The 21,003-nt window shown below is 45.1% G+C and overlaps 2 protein-coding genes across 4 annotated transcripts in view; one reads left to right on the top strand and one right to left on the bottom strand.

Moving 5' to 3' along the window:
• Window positions 1–21,003, top strand: part of LOC125695870 (uncharacterized) — a 48,483-nt gene that overhangs the window by 12,549 nt on the left and 14,931 nt on the right. Inside the window, exons 1-2 of one of the 3 annotated variants that reach the window (XM_048950899.1) lie at window positions 11,489–11,561; window positions 20,621–20,746. The exons of the other annotated variants lie outside the window; for them this stretch is intronic. The gene's annotated coding sequence lies outside the window, so the exon portion shown is untranslated. Of the gene's footprint in view, window positions 1–11,488; window positions 11,562–20,620; window positions 20,747–21,003 lie in introns of those variants that run through there. 3 annotated transcript variants of the gene reach the window in all.
• On the bottom strand, window positions 5,676–10,525 carry PTCHD3 (patched domain containing 3). Its single transcript, XM_048950906.1, has 4 exons — window positions 9,662–10,525; window positions 9,442–9,563; window positions 8,898–9,043; window positions 5,676–8,683 (listed from the first exon to the last, which is right to left on the bottom strand). Exons 1-4 carry the CDS (start codon window positions 10,397–10,399, stop codon window positions 7,053–7,055), a joined length of 2,637 nt encoding a protein of 878 aa, XP_048806863.1. The 5' UTR covers window positions 10,400–10,525; the 3' UTR covers window positions 5,676–7,052.

Genomic DNA, 21,003 nt, shown 5'->3' with positions numbered 1-21,003 from the left:
CATCTCTTCTCCAAGCTACACTAGACCATTTTCCTAAGTTACTCATCCTCCAGTTCCTTCTGCAACCTCAGGAATCCCTCTAGATGCATCCCATCATGTCCCATGAAATTGTGTGCATATTATCAAGCATTACATGATCCAGGCAAGAGAAGTAAAAGGCAGAGGTTTGTTTAGTCCGAAATGTCCTTTTGCACAACAAAGAGATGCTCTGACTAATTGCCCGGGGCAGAAGGCAAACCATGCAGCTCTGAGTACATTTTTCAGATAAAAGTCCTATCTCTTCTCATTAATTTATGCCACTGCTGTGCAGAACATATCTGACTAATTACATTCATGGGTATACTCAGACCAGGGGAGGCAGGCATTTTGCAGATTGCCTACATGTATCATTTCAGGATCTGAGTGGAAAAATCAATATTTTTCCACAGACTGCGCTAGGGATGTGATTATCTAATGACTGAACATGCATCCTGCTAATGGGATCCTTCCTGTGATAACGGGACTGAGAGTTTGGAGACTGAGAGCCTTTGGAAACACACCCCAGGTGGTTAATGCTACCTGAGGATCATTGCAATGGCCGAACAATATTGTCACTAAAAGCTTTCTGTGAAACATAGAAACTGACTTCTTCAACAAGTAATTTATCTAATTACAGTCCCGATTATGAACAGAACATTGTTTTCCAGGCAGAAACGGCAGCTGCAGCTTTCTTCTAGCTCATGTCTGCCAGCAGCTGACAAAGAGCACTGAATCCAATCCAAGGGTCCAAGCAAGATCTGCAAGAGTCTGCAAGGGTCTGTTTGCATGCTCCGGCGATGATATTTGGCAGTACAGAAGAGCACGCAGGACTCTGTCACTGCTCCTGTTGCACTGTCACAGCAATGCAGGCTGTTTCTGTGTTTCTCCCAGGCCATCCTGCTGCTTCTGGATAACTTTCCCTTCCCTTCCCTTCCAGCTGCTTGCAGGTTTCAGGCCATCTAATGTATCTCCTACCTACTGTGTCATCTGCTTGCATTTCCCACTCTGTCTTTCTGCTTATATGTCCTACACTTTTGGCAGGCAGAAGCAAAAGGGCCCTCAGCACCCCGCCACTGCTGTGCTCCTCTGCACTGCGACCTGGTTGGAACAGGTTGGCCATGTGTGCCCTTGTGACCAAGAAGGCCAGTGGTGCCCTGGGGTACATCAAAAAGTGTGTGGCCAACTGGCTGAGGGAGCTTCTACTCTGCCCTGGTGAGGCCAAGTCTGTAGTGCTATGTCCTGTTCTGGGCTTCCCAGCTCAAGAAAGACAGGGATGTTCTGGAGAGGGTGCAGTGGAGGGCCACAAAGAAGGTGAAGGGTCTGAAGCATCTCCCTTATGAGGGAAGGGTGAGAGATCTGAGGCTGTTCAGCCTGGAGAAGACAGAGAGAGCATCTCATTAAAGCTTATAAATATCTAAATGGTAGGAATCAAATGGATGGGTTCAAAGTCTTTTTGGTGGTGCCCAGTGATAGGAGCAGAGGCAGTGGATACAAACTGGAACACAGTAAGTTCCATCTGAACATGAAAAAGAATGAGGGTGACAGAGCAGTGAAACAGGCTGCCCAGAGAGGCTGTGGACACTCCTTCTTTGGAAATCTCCACGACCCACCAAGAAGCTTTCCTGTGTCACCTGCTGTAGGAAACCTGCTCAGCAGGAAGTTGGACTTGATGATCCCCAGAGGTCCCTTCCAGCTCCTACCATTCTGTGATTTGTGACATATTACATTTTTTATTTCAAGCAAGGAGAGAAATCATTAGTTCCACTTTTTAAGTAATTAAGCTAATAGGTAGTAGTGCTGACCATTTCTGGAAGCAGACACAATTCATGTTATGAAAGTGTTAATTGAAAGAGTTAGTATCAAAATATCATGATTGAGGTAAGAACCATTCAGAGAACAAAGTGAATCAGCTTCCCGATTTGCCTGTTATTGTGATCTCAATCTTTGCACTGGATTTTTAACATGTAGACACTAAACTTGTTCTCTGGGAAGAGAATAATATTGTCTTTAATGAGCTGTAGAAATCTGCCCAATAAGCTTTGTGCTTTAGATTTTTTAGCAAATTGCTCCCATGCTTTGTCTGATTATCCTCCTTGGCTTTAAGATCAGGAAGGTTCAGAGATAGTGATGATGACAGGAATGTCACTCATACAATTGTCTAGGCAATTTTTATTTTCCTCATCTCGTTTTTACTGGTTTTCATTACTGTTGTTACTCTTTTATGCCTCTCAACTGGTATTGGATACAAACACCTGATACAAGGGCAGATGGGCACAGGACAGCAATACCTGCATTTTCACCACTCTGGTGGCCAATGCTGCTAGACAGAGCTAAGGGGACAATTCAGATTCCCTTTGTAGCCAGGACCACTGTCTAGTTTCATCTGGAACAGAGTTGTTTTTCATAGTGTTCAGTATGATGCTATGTTTTGCCTTTAGGAAAAAAAACAATGTTTATAGCACACTGATGTTTTAGTTGTTGCTGAGCAGTGCTGAATGGAGCCAAGGACATTTCAGTTTCTCAGCTTCTCGTGCTGTCCTGCCAGTGAAGGGCTGGGGGCCATAAGGAGCTGAGAGGGAATGGAACCAGGACAACTGATCTGAACTAGGCAATGGGTATTTCATACCCTATGACAATGTGAAGAAACTATAAAACTATGGGGAGTTGGCAGCGGGTAGCTGCTGCTCTGGGACTGGCTGGGCACCATTTGGCAGATAATAAGCAATTGAGCTGTGCATTACTTGTTTTGGTGTATATATATATATATATATATATATGTATGTATATATATATATAATTATCATTACTTTTATTTCTTTCTTCCTTTTCTGCCTTAGCAAATAGTTGTTATCTCAACCTACAAGTTATACTTTTTTTCCAATTCTCTTCCCCATCCCACTGGAAGGTGGGGGTGAGTGAAGGGCTGTGTGGTGCTCAGCTGCTGCCAGCTTAGGCCGCAACAACCACACAGACTAGATTCAACAGAATGAATCTGCTTCTTTGGAAATACCTCAAATCCATGTTTAATTTGTATTTTCTTTTGGAAAAGAAGCAGTGCTGTAGTTGCTGTGTCAGTTCCCACTAACTTGAGTGAAGGACTTGAGTTGCATTAAAGGTTATTTGGAGAAAATACCTGCTTACAGTTTGCTGCCTGAAGCTCTATTACAGCAAACAGCAGTAGACTCAGGATGAAAGAGAGTTATTTTGAAATGCACCTTCTTAGATGCATACAAATATGATTTATATATCCTTGAGAAATTATATAGCAAGGATATCAAGGAAATATCAAGGATATATCTCAAATATGCTTGAGGTCCCTTCCAACCCTGGCCATTCTGTGATTCTGTGATTCTGTGAAATAATTAAAATCTACAGAAACACTAGAACGATGATAACAGTTAAAGCGATTGTGGTAGGAATGGCTTGGATAATTCTAGCTCACCTTTCTTAAAGATTTTATTGACTATACTCTATATATTATATACTACAAATAGCAGTCAGGTAAAACAGAACAGCTGGTTCATGATCTCATTGCACTTAGCTCTGTACCGAGCAAGAAAATTCATTATGCTGTATTTATCAAGTTGATGATACCTTGGTTGAATAGTTGACATGAGTGCTTACTCTGAAGACTGATGATTAAAAATCAACTGTGCTTAATTAAATTTGCTTCCAGAGATGTCTTTCTGCATCACTGAGGAGACTGTCCAATATTTGCATTCCTTAGACACTCTCTTTGCAGAGTTAGAAAGAAACAAATCCTCCTGTCTTCAGCAACTCCCCATAAATGAGAAGTAGCTGGAGAGACTGGGACAGTATGAACATAAGCTGTGCTAGGTTTAGGAGAAACAATGTCTCAGACAGTGTATGAAAATACAAGCTGCCTGTCCCACTAGGAAACCAATGGAATTATTCCTCCACTTCCTGTTAATACCTCAAACTGACAAGAGAAAGCACAACTGAGCAGCTGAATGCAAGAAATCAATCGCATGACTTTCCAAGCTGGTTGTCCATTGAAATGTTAATTTTATGAATGCTTTTTGGAAATAATTGGCAACACTTTATTTTTACATGTCCCACTTGTGTTCCACTGCTTGCATCTAGTACTGGAAACAGCGGAAAAAGAACACTGAATTTAAAACTAGGCATTGCACAGAGCCGCGCTTGGAAGAAAAGCTGAAAGAAGCTAAAAAGCATCATTTCTCTTTCTGTCAGCAGAATGAGGAGGGTATGGGCTGTAAGTTCCCTTCCAGGGAAGGGAACTAGTTGGGTTCACACAGGGGTTGGCATTGCAACTAGCCCTGTTGAATATCTTCACTGATGATCTGGATGAGGGGACTGAGTGTGCCCTCAGGAACTCTGCAGATGACACCCAGTTGGGAGGAACTGTCAGTCTGCTGGAGGATAACAAGGCCCTTCAGAAGGATCTGGACAGGCTGGATCAATGGGTTAAGGCCAATTGTATGAGCTTCAACAAGATGAAGTGCAGAGTGCTGCACTTTGGTCACAATAACCCCACACAGTGCTACAGGGCTGGCAGCAGAGTGGCTGGAAAGCTGTACAGTGGAAAAGAATCCGGGTGTCTTAGTTGACAGCCAGCTGAACACGAGCCAACACTGCGCCCAGGTGGTCAAGAAGGCCAACGGCATCCTGGCTGGTTTCAGGAACAGTGTGGCCAGCTGAAGCAGGGAGGTGGTCATCCTCCTATTCTCAGCACTGGTGAGGCTGCCTGCACCTTGAGTACTGTGTTCAGTTTTGGGCCCCTCTGTGCCCCTGGAGTGTGTCCAGAGAAGGGCAGCAAAACTGTGAGGAACTTGGAGCACAAGGCTTATGGGGAGCGCCTGAAGGAGCTGGGATTGTTCAATCTGAAGAAGAGGAGGCTCCGGGGAGACCTTCTTGCTCTCTGCAACTACATGAAATGAAGTTATAGCAAAGTGAGGGTCGGCCTCTTCTCCCACATAATAGCAATAGGGTGAGAGTGAATGGCTTCAAGTTGCACCACAGTAGCTTAAGGATGGATATCAGGAAAAAATTCTTAGAAAGAGTGCTAAGATACTGGAATGGGCTGCCCCAGAGTGGAGGTGGAGCCCACAGAGGTGGTGGAGCCACTGTCCCTGGAGGTCTTCAACAAAAGGGTAAATGTCACACTGACTGACATGGCTTAGAGGTATGGTAGAACTGGGTTAATGGTTGGACTAGATCTTAGTGGTTTTTCCAAATATAATTATTATATGATTCCCTTTGGGGCATTTTTGGGCAAGGCTGAAAGGACTCTAAAGGCAGTAAGGTTCCTGATTCATATTGGCTTCATCCAGAGCCATTTCTTAATAACAGTGCCTCCTGCATGTGAGTGCTTTCTGGATGTTGATGGATTTTTGCTATGCAACTGTGCAGGGTAGATCACTGCAGGAGGCCTGCTGCCCATCTCACATTATCTTCAGGTCTGAGTTTCTTTCAGTTTCTGCAGACCCTATGAGGGTTGTATAGTGCTGCAGTGGGAAGCACTCTCAAAGTCTTCGCACTGTCAAAATCTTCATCCCTGCCCTATGAGAACCCCCAAGTCCACTCCATCCCCAGACTCTTTGCCGAAAAACTGTGCAGCAAGCCGCATGTGGCACAAACCCTTCAGAAACAAAACAAAACAAAACACATTTATTTATGCAGGTTTATTGCAAAGAGGTTCGTTCTTAGTTCAGTGCGTGGTCACAAGTGAAAAAGGACTCAAAAGTCTTCAGAATTACCACAGGGCAGACTGGGAAAAGCATTTTTGCATGATGGCTACCTTAGCCCAGGATGTGACTGGAGCCAGCAGGTCTTTGGTTTTCATTACATTACATGTTTCAGAGCCAAAGCTTGCCTGCCCTCTCCTCTTCTCCTTTCCCTTTGCTTCCTTGACCCCCTGTGGTGATGTAAAGCAACTCCAGAGAACTCTTCAGGAGCTGGAGATGTGAAACCTGGGAGGTTGTAGTGGAAATGCTAAGTCATGTCTTGAAACAGTGATTGAGCACCTGGTAAGAAGGCAGGGCATATATGAAACCTGCTGAAATGATGGACTTCAACCTGGATCTCATCCATAAGTTTTGCCTGGGCCTGGTGTGTTCCTTTGACTAAGAACACAGGTATCCAAATCTAAACCAGGTTTAAGAGCTCCTTCCATGTCAATTAAGAGAGGAACTTCTGTGGCAATGAACCACAAGTGAAGCCTAGGTACAGAAGCAGGCATAGGACTTGAAATTACAAGCCTTGCTTTTCTGCACTGAAATGAAAAAAGCATAAGATGACCTGCTCAGCCTTGAACATCTCCCTTCCACCTGTCATGCTTCCCTTATTCCTCTGGGAGACGTCAGATTCTTTTGCTGTTCTCCAGGACACCAGCTTCCCTGTGTTACTGAAACCAGCAGCAGTGAAGGTGGCATGGGCTGCTTGGCTGGCCTGGCAGTGCTGGGACTGGTGAATATATTCTGCTGAGCTGCCCTCAGCAAAACTGCACACCAATCTCATGGAAAATTACTTTGTCAGGCCTGGAATTCACATAATCCCTGCGGCATCACAAGAATTTAATTTCTACATGGTTCTGGGCTGTCCTTCCTGTGCCCTGCCATGGCACACTATCTAGTGCAATGGTTACTCAGGAGGTCCATGTAAGGCCAACTATAAACAGCATATCCTTTTGGAAACTCATTAATCTTCTTAAAGCTGCATGTTGGTTACTCTTAAAAAGAAAAAAAGGAGCTGAATGTAAAATGTTCATCAATTTGCCTTCTCTAAGGGCTTTGAGTGTTGCAGTAACTAAATTACAAAAGAAGTTTTAATACCAATAAGGTTAAAAAAGTCAAGCACACAAAAAGTTACAAAATGTAAATCCATTCTATGCACATTCACTTCTTTTGTGACTTAATGCCTGGCTTTTCTTAAGCCTTTGCCTCTCTGCTATATTTATTATTCCATCTTTCCAGTCCTTAATTTCTTACATTCTTTGGAAGTCACTGCATTTTAATCTACACAGCATAAATAAGTAACATCTTACATTTAAATTACGGGCAGTCTTTATTATCTCTGACGTACTGAACTCCAGATTTACTAAAGAATTTAAGGTCTAGCGTTTTAGTTTCAGTGATGGGGAGTGATTTGCCCAAGTATCCAAAAAAGGTTAGAAATACTGGAATAAACACAAGACCATGAAGAGCCCCAAACAATATAACAAGAAACATGATCTTAAAAAACGTTCTGAAGATGTAGGTTTTTGCTGCAGCCAGGACAACTACTCCTAACACAGTAGATACTGCTCCTTGTAACACTGGGTAACCAAGCTGGTGCAGAGCTCCTATTGCCTTCTCATTGGCTGATGACTCTCCACTCGTAACAAAGGCATAGGAAATATGTGCAGAAAAGTCTACAGAAAATCCAATGCAAATGACCAGGTTAATCATGGATATGGAGTCGAGGCTGATGTCCCAAAATGTCATGAAACCAGCAACACCAACGATAACAGAAGCTATAGCAAAAGTCACCCACAAGCAACACAGTGGGCTGGGAATAAGCACAAGAGAGACCACGAGCATCGCCCCAGCAGCGATGAGAACATTCTGAATGGTGTTCTGCACTATGACCAGGTACTGGTCGTAGTAGATGAATGCTGGATGGTACACCATGAGTGGAACTACGCACTGCTTGGCTCTGTCTCTTAACTGATTTAGCAGATTTTTCTCGTCAACGGCTGAGGTCACATTCACTGTCTGGATGAAGAAACGAGAAGCTGCTATTCCTTCTGCAGTCTCGTTAATGTCCCACTCAAAACTGGGAAAGAACCGGAATAGTACAGCTAAGTTATTAATGAAAAGATCTTTAGTGCTTATATTTATTAAACCACTGCCAGCAATTTCTGTGTATACTCTCAGCCATGACAGCGAGAGGTTCCTGTCTACATAGTTAATGCTCTCTAGATCCTGTAGGCAAGCCTCAATGTCATTACGAACAGACTCGTCCCAGTAGTTTACGCTGTCAGTAACGACGACCATGACCCTGGGTCCGTATTCTGAGAAGTATTTGTCATCGTCGTCATAGTAGGCAATAACGTAAGAGTCATCACTAGCCAGATTTCGAAGATCTATGCCCTCCTTCATCTGGGTGCAGCCATAAACACTGCCACCCAAATACGCTCCGTACAGCAACACCACAAGAAGCTTGATCCATTTACCTGTCAAGAAAGGACCATAATACTTCTTGAAGAATATGCTCATGGGATGCTCGCTTTCTGTCCCACTGGTTTCTGGCTCCGGCGGCTCACTAGAACAGCTGCCTAAACAACACGCGTTGTACAAGCAGGATTTCTTCCCTACTTTCACTTGCACACACGTTAACCAGTGTCGGTTTCCGTTCACCCTTTTATGATTTAGCACGATAACTGCCCCAAAGAAGGTAATGACATAGACATAGCAGAAGACAAAGGCGGTGCCAGTATAGAGGCAGAACGACCTCACAGAAGGAAAAGAAGTCCAGGTGCCAATGAAGAAGGCCAAGACATCTGTGAGAGTGGTGATTGTCACAGAAAGCGCTGCTTCTCTGTAAGTCTCGGCCAGCCGAGATTTGGTGTCTGATTTGTCTGCCTTGCTTGAGCTTTGTTCCCAGGAAGAGATCATGATAAACATGTCGTCCACGCCAACTCCTGCAAGAGGAGAAAAAGTTAACTCTGCATGGCACAAGGCGGCTTCCACCGACACCTAGCAAAAGTACCAAAAAACAAAAGCAGCATTTAAGGCTACACAGAATTTTCCAAAAGCAAGCGAGGCTACTTGCTTTAGTGCTGATGTGAGTTTAAGATACAAGAAAACACCAGCTTTTCTCCTTATACCAGAGCCCAACACACTTTTTCTACTTACCAAGAATAAGGAATGGAGCATTTGCTACAGTTGCCACAAATGGTACTCCACAGTACATCATCAATCCAAAGCTGCTTAATACAGCTAAACCGGAGGAAAGCACTCCACAACATGCAAGCCAGATGTTATTCCTTACACAGCTCAGCCTGAAAACGTTTTAAGGAACAGCTTACTTACACATCAAGTATTTGACCAAGACATCTGGCACGACAACTGAATTCTCTGCAGAGATACGGATCGTATCCAATCAGATTGTTCCCAAATGTCGGCATTAAGACAAAATGAATTTATAGGGCAGGTGCCACATATACTACTACTGCTGGCCAGTTACAGAGGGTAACCATGCACAAACCGAACAAAAGCAGATAGGATGCACGTGTACGTTGGAAAGAAGGAGCAAAGAAATGCTTTTTGCCAAAGGTTACATTTCACGAGGGCGGCGTCTTCAGAACCACTTCGCTCAGCAGCAGCCGAAGGAGCCCAGACCCCGCCGGAGCTGGAGCGGAAGCGCGGAGGCGGCTGCTCGCAGCCCCAGGTACTTTACCTCAGGCAAGAGACGACCGAAAAGGTGATCGTCAGGAAGTACGTGATGGAAAAGAGCGGGATCACGCTCTTGGTGTTTCCCTCAAACTCCTCTTGTCTGGACAACGAGGTGAAGTACGTCACCTGGAGCGAAAACAGCGCCAAGTCAGAGCACGCCTTCCCGCCCCGCGCGCCGCTCGGCCCCGCTCCGCCGCAGCCGCAGCCCCCCGCCCCGGCGCTACCTCGACGGCCGTGAGGTTCAGCTCCTGCAGCTTCGCCGGGAAGACGCGCAGGAACGTCTCCAGCCACGCCCGGCTCTCGCCCGCCGCGCCGCCGTCCTCCCGCAGGTAATACATCAGCTTCATTGCTCGCGCCCGCTCCACGCGCCCGCTGCCGTCCGTCTGCACGCCGCCCAGCGCGGTGCCCAGGAACGCGTCGCCGCCGCCGCCGCCGCCGGGGAAGGGCAGCTCGGGCAGGGCGCTGCCGTTGGCCAGCAGCGGCAGCAGCGGGTTGGCGCTGGCGCAGGCGTCGCCGCTGCGGGCGCAGAGCCGCTCGTAGCCGAGGGCGCGCACCGCGCCGTCCAGCAGCAGCACTTCGTCCCGCGCCGGCCGGTCGAGCACCGAGGCGTCCCCCGCGGCCACGGCGATGAGCGCCGCGTAGGCGCCCTCCGTGGGCAGCCGCTCGGCGGAGAAGCGCTCCGAATCGTTGGTGGGGAAGTACCGCTGCACGAAGTCGCGCTCGGCCTTGGCGGGCCCGCCCGTCGGCGTGAACTGGCCCTCGATGTCATTCGTCTGCAGGTCCGGCAGGAAGACGAAGCCGGCGCCCAGCCCGGCCGAGAGCAGTGGCGGCAGCAGCACGAAGGGCCAGGGGCAGGCGGCCACGACGCGCCCCAGCGCTTCGAAGAGCCGCGTCAGGGGCCGCTCCACGCAGTTGGTGTTGCTGCAGGAGCAGCGCTCGCGAGGGGACCGCGGCTGCCCCATGGCCGAGGCGGCGGCTCCTGCTCGCGGGCGCACCTCACGCCGAAGCTCGGCCTTTTGCCCCGCGGGAAGAGCACCTCCTTTTCCCGCCGCGTAGCGCAGGCACTGAGCGCTCCCCAGCCGCAGCGCTGCAGGCCGTCCCCTTGCCGGCCGGTAGCCACGCCCTCCGCCCTTCCCGCGCCCTTCTCCGCACCCTTCGGCATGCAGGTGGGGCTGCTCGCTCCGCGCCCGGTATCGGGTGTCGGACGGGTGCCCCGCTGCCGGGCACGGCCGTGGCTGAGGGGCGGCGGTCCGCCCGTACCCTCTGGCAGCGCGTGGCGATGGCGCACGAAGCGTAACGCTTCTCCCAGCCAAAAGCAGTGCGTGGCTTTTGGCGCTGTGAGGAGCCGAACAAACTCAGTGAGGGGGCTGAGGATGTAGGGTGTGCACAGGGGAAGAGTAAGGAGCAAAGGACGTGGGAACTGCAGCAAATTGGGCTGGCGCGGTTGGCTGTGGAGAGCTTCTGTGTAGCTCATGGCTGCGAGTCCAGGTTACTATGACTGAGTGCTGTAAAAAAGTTGGGGTTTGATTTTTACAGTTATAGGAGTAGTCTGGAAATGTAACAGCTCTTGTGCACACCAGCAGGGCCCGAATATCTCTTGTCTGTAGATATAAAGGTTCATTTCTGCGCCTCTCTTTGGAACTGGTGGACAAAGAAGTGTTTCTTTATCCAGGCTACCTGTGGAAAGTGCTTTGCCAGATGTCTATAAACAAACATGCAGTCCTGAGCCTCTTGACAAACAACCCAGGCACAATAAAGTGTGCGCACAAGAGCAGTTATAAACAGATACATTTTTTCATCTTACTCTTGCTGCCATAAGGCAGTGTCAGGTATGCCCACACCATTTCTGAAGGAAATTTGACTAACATGTTCTTTACAATGCCCACTATTGTACCCTACAGTGACTGGGAAGCTTCTTCCTCGCCTGACGCAGACTTTCCACCTGCCTGGATGGGGCGGATGTGCTCTGTTGCCTATCTGCTGTCTCTGTTTGCATGCATGACTGCCATCAAAGATAGGTCTTTGCCTCCTGTGCTTGGCAGCAACAATCTATCCACGACTTTAAATCATGTGCAGATGATGGGAATGATGGGGATGTAGCCTGGTGATGAGCACAGCTATGTGGTGAGTGAATTCATGATTTCTTCCAGCGAAGCTTATCTGCTTAGATAATAACCATTCTGAAAAGAACCTTGAAGTTACTGTGGCTCCAGGACATGGAATGAGCTGATATTTATTCAGATTCAAGATCTGCTCTTCCTTGCTTGTGTTACACACAGTGATTCTGCGGAATTGCCATTCACCAAGCAGTGTCAGGATGAGTCAGAGTGAGTGACTGCTGCTCCTCTGATCGATGGTGAGAGAGGTATTTGCTCTGATTATGTGCCTTAGGCCATCCAAGAGAGGACAGTGTCAATGCAGGCAGTCAAATCATATGAAAAACTGTGACTGTTTTTATGTGATATATCAGAGTTGTTGATATGTGTTAGGTATGTTGTGGGGCTTCTCAGGAATTTCTGTGTTTAGTTGAGTTTTTTATTTTTAGGAAGCATGAAGTTGCATGTAGATTTTTAACTGATTAAATCACAGGTATCCAACATTTTGGCTTGTCTGGGCTGCAATGTGTGAAAAGGAATTTGTCTTGGACCACATAAAAAGTACAGAATGTATTTAATGTATTTACTTATAGAAGTAAAAAAACATCTTCATATATATATATATATATTTAAAAACATTAAAAAAAGGAAGAAAAACATAAAACTAGTAGGATATTTGACCTTGTTTTTATGAAACTAGTGCAACTAATGATATGATGGAAGTGGTTGCAATTCTTAGTGAGTTCTCAAGGTGCTCATCAGAGATTTTTTGATGAAATTTTGCTCTTCCTGTGCTTTGTCCTTGAAAATATTTGTTCACAAATGTACGTGCTGCCAATAAGTGAGGACATAGTTGAAGACTAATTCTAAACAAACTGATCTATGGTTGTATTAGGTATCAGAAGAATAAATACGTAGTACGGGACTTCCCAGAGCCAGTCAGCCTTGAAGGGAAAATTAATCATGATATGCTGGGGACGTTGCTGACTTAGCAAGAAAACCCAAGCTCCATGAATCCTTATAATTGTATGAAAATTACCAACAAATCATTGTGAGGAGAACAGACTGGAAAACTATTTCCTCTTTGACTTTTGTATATAAATATTGTGTGGATAGTTTTGTGTGGTGCTTGATCTAAGAGAAACCACTGAGCACCTTGGCCTGCACAATGTTGAAATAAATAAGCAGTGTCTCTCCTGAGTTCGCGATGACTGACTCATTGCATGGCAATGACAAATCCACTTTTTTGGACAACAACATGAGTAAGGTGTGACTGTGGGGATATTTTTCTCTGGTTAGAAGAGGTCTTATGGAAGTCTGGTAAAGAGATGTGATAAAATTTTTGAATTGAATATCTGATTGCAACTCTGTACGCTCCATTTGAAAACTTTTAGTTAGAGTTTTTATGTCAATGGAAAACAGAGACACAAATATACCAAGAATTGGTGATTTTTTCAGCAATCTATTGAAATCTATTCTCAAATCTCTTTATCAAAACAGAAAACAAGACTGCATACTTTCCACTGTTTGCAGGACCGTGTTTAGGCAGAGTATCAGAATTTGCCATTATTTGCCATAGGCTGGATATGCCCATGCTAGGTGATAAGCTGCTTTTATTGCACGTAGGTTGCCCAAAAGCAGTGCCTCCTATTTATTTCCATGAAAACTAAAACAGGTGCGAAGAGCACAATAATACTGTTTGATAGAGCACCTTCTCAGCTGCAAACACTATTTTTTAACATAGTGACTGCCATTGGCTATGCATTTGACTAGCGATGCCATGCTCTTAAAAATCTGCACCAGTGGAGGTGACCCACTGTCACTGTCACCACTGCTGAAGCACACCACCCACGCCTCACTGTGCTTACATCCACTGGTCTCCATAAACATTCAGCAAGCATCAATGAATGTCAACAGGTGCAATTTTTTTCTGCATGGAGGAAAAAAGGCAGGGATCTCTTGGAAAGAGTCCAGCGGAGGGCCACAAAGATGGTGAAGGGCCTGGAGCATCTCTCCTATGAGGAAAGGCTGAGTGAACTGGGTCTGTTCAGTCTTGAGAAAAGAAGACTGAGAGGGGACCTGATCCAGGTCTATAAGTATCTAAGGTGTGGGGGGCTGAATGGCGAGGACAGATTCTTTTCAGTGGTGAGTGGAGACAGGACAAGGGGAAACGGCCAGAAACGGCAGCATAGGAAGTTCTGCACAAACATGCGCAAGAACTTCTTTACAGTGAGGTGACGGAGCACTGGAACAGGCTGCCCAGGGAGGTGGTGGAGTCCCCTTCTCTGGAGATGTTCAAGACCTGCCTGGATGCCTACCTGTGCGACCTACTGTAGGGAACCTGCTTTGGCAGGGGGGTTGGACTCGATGATCTCTGGAGGTCCCTTCCAACCCCTACAATTCTGTGATTCTGTGATTCTGTGAATTCAGTTCCACAACTTTGTTGCATACGTGCTTCCATGCCAGACACCATTCTGTCTACCCCTCTGCTGCCATCTGTCACATGGCAACAGCATGTTGCCAGGAATATTGGTGGGAAGGCTCCATCTCTGCTACCATACCACCATCTGCCTTTGATGTCCTGGGCCAACATTCCTATTACTTTCAGAACAGCCCCTGCACATGAGAATGATGGTCAGAATTTCAACTTGTTAATATACTGATTACCAGAAAGACAAGGTGAGTTGCTTGATTATATTATTTAAGCTTCAGGAATATTTCTTTTAGAGCTGACATAAATAACAATTCCTGTCTGCACTGTGATTTCAGAATCATGAAGACTGCTCTGAATTACACTTTTAAAACCCTGCAGTGCCATAAATACTATGTAATGTGAGGATTATGAAGAACCTCATCAACTTTTGTATCTACACTCCCTATATAAGATTTATAGATTTTTTTTCCCCTCAATAAATATTGATTATTTCAAAACTTCTGTGAAAAGTGTAGGAAGTCAACCTCTTTAAATAATATCTTATCAGTGACGGGGATGTTATCTTTACAGACTGCTGTTTCATTGCAAGCTTCCTTGTAAAATTCCTGGTAGGGTCAAATAAGGGTAACAAATGAGGTAACTCCAGCATTTATGATGTTATCTATATAACCTATAAACTTTCATAGCTGTCCCCGTTTCATTTACAGGAAAATAACTATAAAAACTATGGATCAAAACTTTCTGCTAATCAATGTTTGTGCCATTTTTCCTGTAACAGGAGAACATTAACAATGTTATCTCCTTCTTCTCACATCAGTCAAGGTTCCAAGCACATATATTTGTTTGTTATCAGTGTACTCTCTGAGCAATGTGCCGTTGCACATTCAGAGTGCATGAAGTCTACATGTGTGAAACTGTGTCTGTGTATTTTTAACTACCCAAGGATTTAAACTTTTGGAGGAAAATATAATAAATGCAAAAATGTCAGTACTTGGATAACCTGCTTTTCTTACAGTATACTAGAAATCTGTAGAGAATTTGAGCTTGCTGAGTTCCTATAAACTTGAAGTGCGCTTGAAAGTGCTCCTGAGCTGAACCTCTCTGTTCACTGGAGGATTTATTTTCATGCTTAGGTAAAAGAAAATCTCTAGCTGACATCCAATTTCAAACATGAGATCTTCCTGGGTGTCTTCCGACCACAGCTCCTTTTTAGCCCCAGTGTATGTGCACAGTTTTATTCTCTTGGAAATACTGTGGGACAATTCAGCCTCCTGCCACAATTTCTCATTAACTGGCTGTTTGCTACAACGCATAGGTGCTGTGCACAAGTGTGGGATTTTCAGCTCATTTCGGTACCTCAGTAGGTAGAATGATCACATCAAGTACAAAGCGGCTTCACAAATGTCACTGTTTGGTCTACAGTTTGTTTTTCATTTTGTCTCCCTTTCCCCCTCCATGGTCTGCTTTGTACATCTCCTAAAATCCTATTAGTTAAATAGCAACAGGTGGTTGTATGCTTTAGATCTAGGATTACTATCTGATGTTGTTTGTGCTTTCTTAGGTATATCTGAAATATCACTGTCACTGAATGACAGCCTTGTTTTGTGTGTAGGAAAGCCAAGATACCCTGACAATGGGGGGGTTCCCTAGGGCTTCTGTTCTGTCTCTCAGAAGCACTCTAAGAGTGAACCTATTTGTACTTTCAAATTACCTGAAATTCTTGTTGTGAGACAAAATTCCTGTTCCACTCTCTACCTGACATATACTGATGGTGAGAACTAAAGACAAGATGACACCTGCAATCAGCCATAATGTGGAAACCTACTCTACCATCAATTGCAATGGGAACTCATGTGAACGACAAAATAAGAGCTGACCTGGCAATTTGTATCTTGCCTGAAGCATGGAGTCCCAGGGACAGCAAGGCCAGGGACTTGCCCAAAACCGCTTCAGATTTCAAGCCTTAGACCACACAAATCTGAGTGAGAGGTGGGACAACAAGGAAGAGGCTGTGCCAGTCCTGAGGGCATCGCCCCAGGGGTTTGGCTGCCAGGGCCCTGGGCACGCAGGGCAAAGTCACAGCTGACAGCAGCCCCAGTGTTTGGGAGGTGGGCAGAGGCTCCCAGCTGTGCTGTGGGAAGGCTGCAGCCAAGGTGCAGTCATGGATTGTGGAAACTGCCTGTGCCTGGCTACGGCCCACAGCCTGGGCCCAGACCCCAACCACAAGACTTGGCCTGGACCTGTCCCTGGCCCCAGCCTGTCCCAGTGTCCATGGTGGTGCCCAGTGCCCGGGGCTGGGGCTGCTAAAAGGATGGACGCTCATCTACTAGATGATTTCCAGAGATGTCTTCCAATCCCTTTGATTCTGTGATTTCATAGCATTGAAACTGACAGTGCCTTATATACAGAGGATAAAATTACATCTAAATTTATTACTCATTTCCCTCTCTGAGCAATTATCCTCTGATTTAAAAATTTTGTAACTTCACTCTTTTCTTTTTCCTTGCTGTTCACCTACTGAAATACTGTTTAGAGAAATCTTTCCTGCTAGGCTAGGAATCTTGTAAGATTACTATTTTTAAAAAGCAAAATGTAATCCCATCGCTGCTACTTCTCATTTATCTTTCTTGGATACAAATTGCCTACTTACTGAGAGTTCTTTCCCTCCATTTTTCTGGATCATTCCACAAGTGCTCAGTGCCTCCTCCTGGAGTGGTATTAATGACATCCATCTCACCTACATTTAGATGTCTGCAGTGTAGCTAACTTTATCTGAGTGAGCTAAGTTCTCATTGTTTTTGGAGGTCTAAATGTTGGTAACGGAGGCTGGAAACTGCATTGGTCAAATGGGCAGCTCTGCAAAACTCCTCTACTTTTGTGGACAGGCTGTCCACAAGCTGTAAAAGACACTTTCACACTCATCTTCCTGATGACTATACTGTCATTATCTAGAGTGACAATTGGTCAGTTGGCAATTCTATGTAAACACTCTTCAATTTACGTGTGCAACATTTAGTATTTAAGTCTGCAGTTGAACCCAACTTCATAGAATCGTAGAATCATAGTATCAGAATCATAGAATTATAAAATCATAGAATGGCTTGGGTTAGAAGGGACCTCAAGGATCATGAATCTCCAACACCCCTGCCACAGGCCGGGCAACCAACCTCCCCATTTAATACTAGACCAGGCTGCCCAGGGCCCCATTCAACGTGGCCCTGAACATCTCCAGGGATGAAGCATCCACAGCCTCTCTGGGCAGCCTGTTCCCGCACTTCACCACTCTCATAATAAAGAACTTCTCCCTGATATCCAACCTAAGTTTTCCTTCCCATAACTTAAAATCATTTCCCTTGTACTGCCATTATCCACCCTTTCAAAGAGTTGACTCCTCTCTTGTTTATAGGCTCCCTTTAGATACTGAAAGGCTGCAATGAGGTCACCCCACAGCCTTCTCTACTCGAGACTGAATCAAGCCCAGTTCCCTCAGCCTGTCTTTGTAGGGGAGGTGCTCCATCCCTCTAATATTCTTTTTGGCTCTCCTCTGGACCTTCTCTAACAGCTCTTTGTCTTTCTTGTATAGGGGACCCAGACCTGGATGCAGCACTCCAGATGGGGCCTCAGGAGGGCAGAGTACAGAGGGACAATGACCTCAGTGTCCCTGCTGGCCACCCAATTCATGTCTGCCATTTCCATAAAGTCTGTTTACAGGAAATATTTCTTGTAAGGGAGTGATCTGAGAGTAAAGCAAATTAGGCTGTCCAGATTATTCGGGTTAATTTTAATATTACAGTGCTGAATATTAGAATATGTTTCCTTCTAGGTTAATTTTTTATGCTGTAAAAGTCAAGGAATGCCATTTCACTTCACACTTTGAACCTTTTTTATAGCTTTTAAAAGAAGCCGTAAGTTATTTACACTTGTTTGATACTTCTGTGTAATGATATAATCAACTGCCTCTTTGAGAAGCAGATTTATTTCATGTGAAGTCAGTATCAATTACAGTCATGGGTAATTTTATGTTTATGGCATTATTTTACCATCAAAGACTAGCTTAGGGCAGCCTTAGGTTTTCAAAGCAGCATAGTATGATTTCTGATTGTTTTCTGAACGCAGCAGAGAGAATTTAATCCTCAAACCAGCCTGTGTGACAGGCAGAACCATGCCTTGGTCAAGCAAATACCATTCCCTAGACTGGGAGAAAAAATTGCCAGTGAATTTTGGAGAATGCAGAAAGTCCTAGGCCTTTTCATTTATGCAGTACCTACACAGATAAACCGTGCTATAAGCTGAGCTCTGAACCTTGAGAAGATTCAAAGTGAAAAACAACAGCAAAAGCAGAACATGCCAAACTTCTGCATCTTTTGCCTGGGACCTCCTTGAACAGAGCAAGTGCTGAGCTACCCATACAAACAGTGAGGCAGCCACATCTGCACCAGTACTGTATGTCCAGAGGCTGCATGCAGCATTTCCTTGCCCATCTTTTTTTCTGCTCAGAAAGACTTTATGCTGTGTAGTGGACCTCTGTTCTGTGCCGGTTTCCACTGCATGTGGCAGTGGGTTTGGTTGGGATGGAGTTAATTTTTTCCAGAGCAGCCTGCCTGGTGCTGTGGTTTAGATTTGTTACCCAGAAGGAGTTGCAAATACGCCTCTGTTTTAGATGTTGAGCATCAAGACCTTCTGTTTATCTATCAAAGTGGAGGGTTGTTAGTCAGGGTAGTATGGTTAGGTCATCGTTGGGCTTACTCCTACTGATCTCTTCTTAAAAAGTTCTGTGAGGGAGATGGGCACTTGGGTTCTCTCTTGAGGAGACTTGAGAGAATTTTTGGAGGCGTTTCTCCTTAAGTGTACCCAATCAGCATCCTCTACCTATTTGCCTACAGTTTCTTTTTGTATGAGGCATGAAACACACTCATGTTGCCGTCCACTTGGGTGCAGGCAGGTCCAGAGGAAAAAAAAGGTAACACAGAGGAACCATCAGCCATCTTAGTTTGGTATGTAGAGTCAGTGAGGGAATTACGCAGTTTTCTAGAAGCATGGTATATTGCTATCCCCCTTTACTAATTTTTTTTTTTTTAATTATCCCCAACACAGCAGAAAATTCCAAATATTGCCAGCGCTGCGTAAATTCCGTTGATAGGTCACCAATGACTGTCTGGGAGAAAGCAAAGGTAAATTAATACATTTAGGAGCAGTGCCATTTTTGCACAGCACATCACATTTTGGCATTGCTTGCTGAAGAGGTCTGTGGATTTGTAAGCAAAACTATGGCTAAAGAAAGGGAAAAACTACTATTTAATGAGTAGATCCAGTTGAACATTCTGGTGGTGGACACTCTCCTAGCTGGTTTACAGACTTTAACCCAGAATCCAGAAGCTGCAGGTGACTGTAGCTCACCAGCAGACTAAGGAGACTGAATCAGAAGTCTGAACAATAATAAATGCACAGATTATGGAGTGAAAGGCAGTCCTACCTACAAGAGATGATGGCAGCTCTGGGTGGCACTGATAGCCTTATGTTTTGCATATCTTCCTTCAGTCTGCAGATGGATTCTTAAGGGCAAGGGCTGAACTGAGGGTAATTAACAGGACCTTGGAGCCAGGAAGAAAACCAGTTATTCCTGAACAGTTTTTGAGGACTCAGTCTACAGTTTGTTAACCTGGAGCAGTAGATTTCATTTGATGCATGAAGCTGATGTTAAGGACCAATTTTTTTTGGTCTAGTAGGCCTATTTCTATTAATACAACACGGTGAACTTCAGTGGTATTTGGCTTCTGTATTCCACCTTCAGGGAAACTAATATGAACCCCCTTATTCCCCTTCTTACCACACACATTTTAGGAAAATCAGGCAAATTCCTCCCTATTATGATTTTGTGTCTTCTCTACTGCCTCTTAATCGTCATGAAAATAGTTGCTTTTGTCCATGGTTGAACTGCCAGCAGTGATACTTCCCCCCTACAATTAGAATGAATGGGGAAGCTCTTTGCTGTTTCAGGCCCTCAACCTGATCTCAGCAAAATCAGGCTGACATATTTTACTCTCACATCCTTTACCTCCCGTTTGTAAGTATATTCTTGCAGGTCAGCAGTGCTCATACAACAGACTGATAACCGTTCATCAGTCTTCTGCTTTGGATCAGTGACATTAACAGCACTTCCCTATCAGTATCTGAGTAGTGCACAAACTGGTTTAATTTGCATTGAAATTCATAGTTGTGCAGGATTCATTTCAGTACTCCTTCCAATACTGAACCAATACCTCAACACATGGCTCGGCATTTCTTACTTTCAGAACTAACAGTGAAAATGTCAGGGAGGTTCCACAGTGCCTTGCTGGTTCATCTGATGACCCACGTTCCCCCCTGTTGGGGATGTTAGTGGTATCACCACTGACAAGATTGCTCTTTAGACACGTGCAAAATACAGGGAGACTCAACTTATCTTTGCAGTAGCCACCTTGTGAATCAGCCTAGAGATGATGATGTGGGCAGAGCCTGTGGGTTAACTGACTTGAAGAAATGGCATAAATAACCCCAGTAATGCCAGAATACAGGAAAGCATTTTACAGCTATGAAAGTGAGCAGATTTGGGGCTTTTCAGAGCAGGTTTCAGAGCTATTTAGTGACAGTATACGTTGTTTTCTTTTACTCAGGACAGTGATTTCTTCTTTCTTTTTTGGAAAGAGGTTTGTTCCACAGCCAGGGAAGGCACTAACATCAGGGAAGATGCTGACATGTGGACTCTCCTGGCTCCTCAAAGACTGTGCTTCCATTGGCAAGTAAGAGAAGGAGAAAGATGAGTTTGGGAAGTTGGGATGAAACCAGCTGGGGAAGAGTTAAAAAGGCATCTAGCAGAGGCTGGGGGATGTGATGCCTTCAGAGTTTGCTTCTGGATGTTGATAAGAGTGGGAGCTAGATAAGACAGATTTTATTTTTGTCCTGATGTAACACTTGATTTCGTTAAGCATTTACTACCTTCAAGGAGGGAGTTTTGAACTTTAGTCATGGAGAGGGCTGCTGATTAATCATAATGTAT

This window comes from Lagopus muta, chromosome 7 (genome assembly GCF_023343835.1).
Source record: "Lagopus muta isolate bLagMut1 chromosome 7, bLagMut1 primary, whole genome shotgun sequence".
NCBI classification, from domain to species: Eukaryota; Metazoa; Chordata; class Aves; order Galliformes; family Phasianidae; genus Lagopus; species Lagopus muta.
The sequence above is the reverse complement of the archived record's forward strand: the minus strand, read 5'-3'. Positions and strand labels throughout refer to the sequence as shown.